The sequence below is a fragment of the Lactuca saligna genome, chromosome 5, assembly GCF_052625555.1.
Source record: "Lactuca saligna cultivar CGN05327 chromosome 5, ASM5262555v1, whole genome shotgun sequence".
NCBI classification, from domain to species: Eukaryota; Viridiplantae; Streptophyta; class Magnoliopsida; order Asterales; family Asteraceae; genus Lactuca; species Lactuca saligna.
This window is the reverse complement of record NC_136421.1, coordinates 48783468-48791075: the sequence shown is the minus strand read 5'-3', so window position 1 is coordinate 48791075 and position 7608 is coordinate 48783468. Positions and strand designations below refer to the sequence as shown.

The 7608-nt window shown below is 30.8% G+C and overlaps 1 protein-coding gene across 1 annotated transcript; it reads right to left on the bottom strand.

Annotated features, from left to right (window-relative positions):
- Positions 1 to 1077: 1077 nt before the first annotated feature.
- LOC144997620 (UPF0481 protein At3g47200-like) lies at positions 1078 to 7204 on the bottom strand. The gene is made up of 2 exons (XM_078957508.1): positions 7168 to 7204; positions 1078 to 2673 (listed from the first exon to the last, which is right to left on the bottom strand). Exon 2 carries the CDS (start codon positions 2657 to 2659, stop codon positions 1187 to 1189), a length of 1473 nt encoding a protein of 490 aa, XP_078813634.1. The 5' UTR covers positions 2660 to 2673; positions 7168 to 7204; the 3' UTR covers positions 1078 to 1186.
- Between the last annotated feature and the right edge of the window lie 404 nt (positions 7205 to 7608).

Here is a 7608-nt window from a genome sequence, read left to right as displayed (position 1 = left end):
TCAACTCATCGAGTCTCTCGATAAATCTTCAAGACTAAAATACATAATAATGTACCTGAAAATTCGGGTGTTATAGTAGGTTAAGTTCAAGTCTTTTCATCAAAGTGATACTATTGTTTGTAACATTTTACTTTGAAATTTCTTCCCAAAAGTGGAGCTTGTATCCACTTAATTCGCTCATATAATAAGTATGACCTTGTTGTAACATTTGTGTTTCGTTTTTGGGTTATTGTAAGGAGGGTGTTGATTTGCATCTTGTGTTATTAATTATAATTATGGTTATATGAAGTAGCTAATTACGTTATTCTTGAAAAGGCTTAATTTGGTTTCAAATCCTGGGAGATCAAATTCTATTTTGTTTATTTATTCATTTTTTTTAGTACTTAGTCTATAAATAAATAGTTGATTATATTATGATTATGCAGATCTTTAGGATTATCTAATGAAAGGATGGCATATTTGATTTTGATTATGTGTTTTTTTAATGAACAAATAGAAATCTGTGTGATTTAGATGATCTGGATGCAACAAAATCTATTCAAAAATACTATTTTTTTTTTTTCATTCATTCAATTTTTTATAATGTCCTTAAATAAGACAATTCAAAAATACATTGCTATTTTATCAATCATTATGTCCATTGATTTAGATGATCTGGATGCAACAAAATCTATTCAAAAATAATATTTTTTCATTCATTCAAATTTTTATAATGTCCTTAAATAAGACAATTCAAAATATATTGCAATTTTATCAATCATTATGTCCATCGGACAGGTATAACACTAGTTTGATCAGTTGATAATATCCTACTATACATAGTTGGTTCATATTTTTCTATCCAAATACATTTGATGTGACTGATGGAAATGAATTAAAGAACGCCCCTTATGAATATCCCTTATTCGATTTACTGCATATTTTTCATTTTTGGTTCCCAATGACAATATATTCCACTGGTTATAGGTTTACAAGTAGTAATAATATTATATAATTTCATAATTGATATGTATCACACATAAACAAGCTTAGGAAAAAAAAATCTCTGTCATTTGTCTTTTATTAAGACGTGTCAGATTTTAGATTTTTATAATGTTGAAATAATTATAACGTGTCATTGATAATCCCAACAAAAAAACATATTGTTGATTCTCTTAACACAGTGTGCAACATGGAGAACTCTAGCTCAAACAGGTGTAGAGGGAGGCTTAGAGTATTCAAATTGTCTCAAAAGCTTGAGAATATCCCTAGTGGAGTCATCTGGAAGTGGCTTAATGGTGAAGTAAGTCTGTACAAAACTAATAAACAAAATAGAAGTAGCCACAAATAAAGCCACCGTCTTCCATGGACTACTAAAGTGGACGTTAATCAGCTCCGCCACCCACATTTTATACTTGTTAGTACAATGCTTCTCAATGCCTTGCCGGAGCTGGTTAAACATGTAGAGATTCACAGCCGGTGCCTCAATATCATCATACATCTTCACCACGTCTTCATCTCGACCAAGACTATGAAGCAATATGTTGTTGTTTCGTAACTCCTTCACGTCATCATGATGAACAACCAATGATTTCATTACTCGAATATAAGTTGAAACTCGAAAGTCATTTGGATTATGAGGGCACATCTCATAAGCGATCATGTTTAAGTAAATAGATTTTGAATTCAAGTAAACAGACTGACGCACAAGCTCAAGCTTACCATAATAACAATGTGAATGAAACTTGATGTTTTCGGTAGAAGACTCGTCCTCGAATTTAGTACATTTCAAGAAAATTCCTTTAGCTTTGAGTTCCATGATTGATGGAAAAGATCGATTTCTCTTTACATAATTCCATTTTTCATTAGCATCATCGTCAATCTTTTTTATCGAAGAGGAGGAAAGCGAGATGAAATGGGACCTGTAAAGCTCGAGAAGATGAAGAGGTTTCTTCTTTCCAAGCACCTTTTTTTCCTTCGTGGAGATTTCACCATACTTCAAGTAGTTAAAGAAGTCATTTAAGATATTTTCGCCTCTATCTTTTGGGAATCGCAAATCCAACAAAACTTGGAGTACTATAAACGGGATTTGGTTCTCGAGCAACAAAATGTCACGAGTTACGTGCGCGAAGCCCAATGCGCCTAAATACTCATTATTTAGCATTGCCAAAGTATTCGGGTGACTAGCAACACACTCTATAAAGAACAAAATGAAGCAACCATCATGTAACATCATTCGATTAAATTCCTCATCGTTGTATTCATCTGTAGAACCATCGATATAGCAATTTCTAGCATCATGTACAACTTCGAAGACCTTTTTGTATAACGAATCCATGGAAGTTCGAGTTCCGCAGCTTAAGCGATACTCCTCGAGTGTTATGAGCTTGTATTTCTCAGCTGCGACAAGGTCGTCTCGTTTATGGTGGTAAGGACCAAGTGAAATCACTGCTGGCTGGTAGCATTGGCGATTTCTTCGACCTTTTTTGCCTTTCAAGAGTAATGAAGGTACTTTCTCCATTTTTCGTTTACGTTCTGAACGTTTTGTGGTCTCACTGTTTTGAAGACAATCTTCCCACTCTTGAGCAAAGCCATGGTTAATGTTGTCGGCGACTTCCGGTAGATTGCCCCGCGGTATTTCAACTCTAACAACTTCACTGTCGGACATCTCCATCTCCATTGGTTTTGAATTGTCTTTTGATATGCAAATGAAACAAGTTTATGGTATAAACAATAAACAATATTTGTTTTCAACATTATGGTTTTCGTTTACAAAGAGTATTCTTTCTCTTTTCAACAAATAAGAGACTTGTTTATTAAATATAAAACAACTATAAGCCATAGTAAAGAAAAGACAAAATTGCAAAAATGGTCCCTGTTGTTGTCAAAATTATGTGCTTTTGGTCCAAAAAAGTTTCTTGGTGCATGAGTAGTCCAATTTTGGATTCCTTGTGTGGTTTTGGTCCCTATGGTTGACATTTTTTTTGTTGTTTTAGTCCATAAGCAACATGAAATGACAAATATACCCCTGTATAGTTTTATTTTTAATTTCTTCTACTTAATCTCTTATTATTTTAATTGAAAACACAAAAATAAATAAATTGTCAGACCCTCTTTCTCCCTTCATACATCCACTATATCACCTTCACATCACTGGAACCACCCTTATACCGTCACCAACAACCACCTGTATCACATTAGACCACCCGCATCACACCAATCGAAAAATCCCTAGAGCCCCCACTTGTTTGGAACTCTTCATTCAGCCACCTACACCATTACAAACCAAACCTGACGAGCGATCCTGTCACTCTCTAGCCGAAGCACTCACATGTGTTCGCCTCCATTCCAACCACTACACAACCTTATACGATTAGAGCTTTAAACCTGCACCTTCAAACATGTTTCAGTCATAGAGAAACATCTCCATTGCCACCATTTTTTTCTATCCGGAAACATCATCCCCTCTAAGACAACCCTCTACTAAGATGAATCCTAGTGCCAAAGATGAAGATTTATTCAGGTGTGCGGTGGCTAGGGTTTGTGTACCTCATATCTGGCGAATCGAGGGGTGAATTGACATCCAATATCAAATCTTGAAAATGTTTCCAAGTCCATAAATTTCCCTTTCAAGATCCATAAATGAAAAATTGTTCTAGAAACCAATTCCTTCATTGAAACCAGAAGAAAAGAAAAATAGGGTTGGACTTGAGGTGGTTCAATCGACATTTAGGTGAAACAGAATTGGTTCCAGTGGAAGGTTTCTTTCGAATGGAGAAACAGATGAGACAGTAGAAATGATGTAGATGGGTGAGAGAGGGATGACGACGATATGTAAGTTATCAACAATGGTGAGGGTTGAAGGATGATGATGGTGGTGGTTAAAGGAAACATTAGTTATGGTGATTGATAGCAACTCTGACGGAAGAGGGGCTAAGGTCCAAGTGAGGCCGATGGTCACGATGGATGAGAAAGAAATGAAAAGGGTGAAGAACTTTTATTAGGTGTATCGATTGGGGTGTAGGCTAAGCCCAACTCATTAATATTTACTATATAATTTTTAAATAATTTAATCATTATAACAATATAAAAAAATGACAAAATTACAAAAAATGGTCCCCGTGGTTTGCCAAAAGTAACAAACTTAGTCCATATTAATTTTTTTTTGATGCAAATGGCCCCTGTGGTTTGCAAAACTTGCATAGATGACCCTTTTTACTAACTCCGTTAGTATTCAACAATTAGGCACTGAATTACCAAGGGTATTTTCATCTTTTCAAGTATAAAGAGACTGGATTCGCAACTTGTTATTTAATTCCAAAAATTAATTAATATGATATAAAAGCGTAAATAACTAATAATAAAAAAATATTTAGAAAAAAAATTAATAAAACAAAATATATTTTTTGCGTATTGTAAAAAAAATATATTTTTTTACAAAAAATATACTTGTTTTTTTACGTATTTGTTTTACATAAAATATTTTTTAATGTATTTAAAAAATACGATTTCATATACTATATTATTACATTGCTATGATCTTAAAACATATTTTTATGTTTTCATATAAAAATACGTTTTTTTTCTTTTACATAGAAAAAAAAGTTTTTTACGTATAAAATATTTTTTTTATATATTTAAAAAATACATTTTGTATAAAATGTTTTTACGTAAAAACATTAAGAACATGATAACATAACGTAAAAATATGTTTTAAGATCAAATCAAAACAACTTATATTTTTTAGGTAAAGAAAATGTAAAAATATGTTTTCATATAATATATCATCACGTTAACGTTTTTAAGTAAAAAAAAACGCTATATGGGTGAGGGATCAATCACTCACACGTAAAGAAAAACGTCTTTAGTAGGCTTTACGTAAAAAACATATTTTTACGTAAAAAAATGCATTTTTACGTAAAAAAAAATGCATTTTTATGTAGAAAAACGCATTTTTTCATAATGTTATCATCTTTAGTTTGCTTTCTGTAAAAAATATAAATCGTTTTGATTTGATCTTAAAACGTAAAAATATAAGTCGTTTTGATTTGATCTTAAAACATATTTTTACATTATGTTATCACATTTTTAATGTTTTTACGTAAAAACATTTTATACGAAAATGTATTTTTTAAATATATAAAAAACATATTTTATACGGAAAAAAAACTTTTTTTCTATGTGAAAGTAAAAACATGTTTTAAGATCATAGCAATGTAATAACATAGTATACGAAAACGTATTTTTTTAAATACATTAAAAAAAATATTTTATGTAAAACAAATATGTAAAAAAAGTAAACTTTTTGTTAGAAAATATTTTTTTTACAATATGCTAAAAATATATTTTGTTTTATTAATTTTTTTTTCTAAATATTTTTTCTTATTAGTTATTTACGCTTATATATAATATTAATTAATTTTCGGAATTAACTAACAAGTTTAGCTCTAGCTTAGTTGATTAGAGTTTTGATTGAATAAGGAAGGGGAAAGACGTCCCAAGTTCGAATCCTCCCCACATTTATTATCATTCTTATCATTTTTAGAAAGAATTACAAAAATGGTCCCTATGGTTTACCCAAAGTTGTGAATCCAGTTCCTTTATACTTGAAAAGACGAAAATACCCTTGCTAATTCAGTCCCTAATGGCTGAAAATACCCTTGCTAATTCAGTCCCTAATGGCTGAATACTAACGGCGTTAGTAAAAAGGGTCATCTGTGCAAGTTTTGCAAACCATAGAGGCTATTTGCATCAAAAAAAATTAATAGGGACTAACTTTGTTACTTTTGGTAAACCACAGGGACCATTTTTGTAATTTTATCTAAAAAAATAGAAAAACAAATTATAAAGGCATAAAACTAATTTCAAGTTAACCACTTGGGTTGTGGTGACTTAGTAAGGCATGTGGAAGATATGGTGGATAACCTATTGACTCATGTTCAAATCCTGGCAGCACTCAGCCCTTGTGGCCATGGAGGTTCGCCTGCAGTGACTCCAGGGCATGAGGCAAAGCTTTATGTTTGCAGCGGATGATTAGTTGGTGCGCGAAAACTGGCCTGGAAATCCTCGTTAGGGAAGTTCCCTTTTTCCAAAAAAAAAATAATAATAATTTCAAGTCTATAGGGACCAAAATCACTAAAAAAATCCAAAATTTAACCGCTAATACACCACTAAACATTTTTGGACCAAAAAAACATAATTTTGACAACCATAAAGACCATTTTTGCAATTTTTTCTAATTAAAAACTTTTGGTGTAGGTAATATCATTCATCGTTTGCCAATTGGGAATAGCCCAGTAGAGGCTTAGACTCTTAGTATGCGAGAATCAGGATGTCATGGTTCAATCATTGGTACTAAAAAGATTTGGAGTATTAACACTAACATCTAACCAGTCAACTTGTCGTTCAAAAAAAATATCATTCATTATTTGATTATAAAATTATAATATAAGCTCTAAACTTTGATTTTCAAAGCGACTTTCTAAAAAACTTGATTAATATTATAATTTTCCAAATGAAATAACCGTTGGAGAGTCTTGAATTTTCTAAGTAGACACATTTAACAAACTTTGTTAAAATAACCATACGAACACCTTAATGACGAGTTTGTCTTTTTTATAAGTCTACATATATAAAATATATGATAATTTTTTATGTCAGGGTTAGATTAGAATTTAATTACATATACGATAATTTTTCTAACTGTATTCCGTATTATTATTGTCCACACTGTAATTAAGATGTGTTGTTTAATAGATTATATCCCATGCCAATCCTAAATAATGTAGGGATTCAGACACGAAGGTTTTTCTTATGGCTTGTTCAATGATATGCGTTAGGAGTTTTGTGGCCGTTAACTTGTGGATTCCTAATTAATTATGGATCCAAAACAGTGGTATATGACTTATTACAATAATAATAATACTTCCATGAATTTATATATATGTCTAATACTATTCAGTATTCACCATGCATTTGATTACACGTACTACTAGAAAGTAGAAACACAACAATGCAATGACACGAACGTTAATTAATTAGGGCCTTGTTGCCTACACGATAAGCGATTCCATCAAAACCTTCTACAATCATCACTTAATAAACATATATGTAGATACATAAATGTATACAAAGACAGTGTGATGGAGATAAAAAGAAAGAAAGCAACAGACAAGGCAATATATATACCTTTGTTTTTCAGTTGAAGAAATGACTTGATTTGTTTGCTTGAAATGGATTGATATAAAAAAAAAACCTTAAAGATGCTTAATATAATAATAGACAAAAGTAGAACTTGCATTTAAAGTACAGAGAATAAGTGATTTGCTTGTAACTTTGGCCAATTTAGCATCTACTACTTTTTTAACATTTACTCCTAATGCTTTTATGCTTATATATATATATATATATATATATATATATATATATATATATATATATATATATATATATATATATATATATATATATATATATATATATATATATATATATATATATATTAATTTCAAGACTGCATTAAGTGGATGAATAAGTTTTTATATTTTTCTCTTTTGTTTTCTAATACTTCTTTTAACATAGAAATGGCATTCATATTTAGAGAAATGGCTTTCATGAAGTTGTCATATG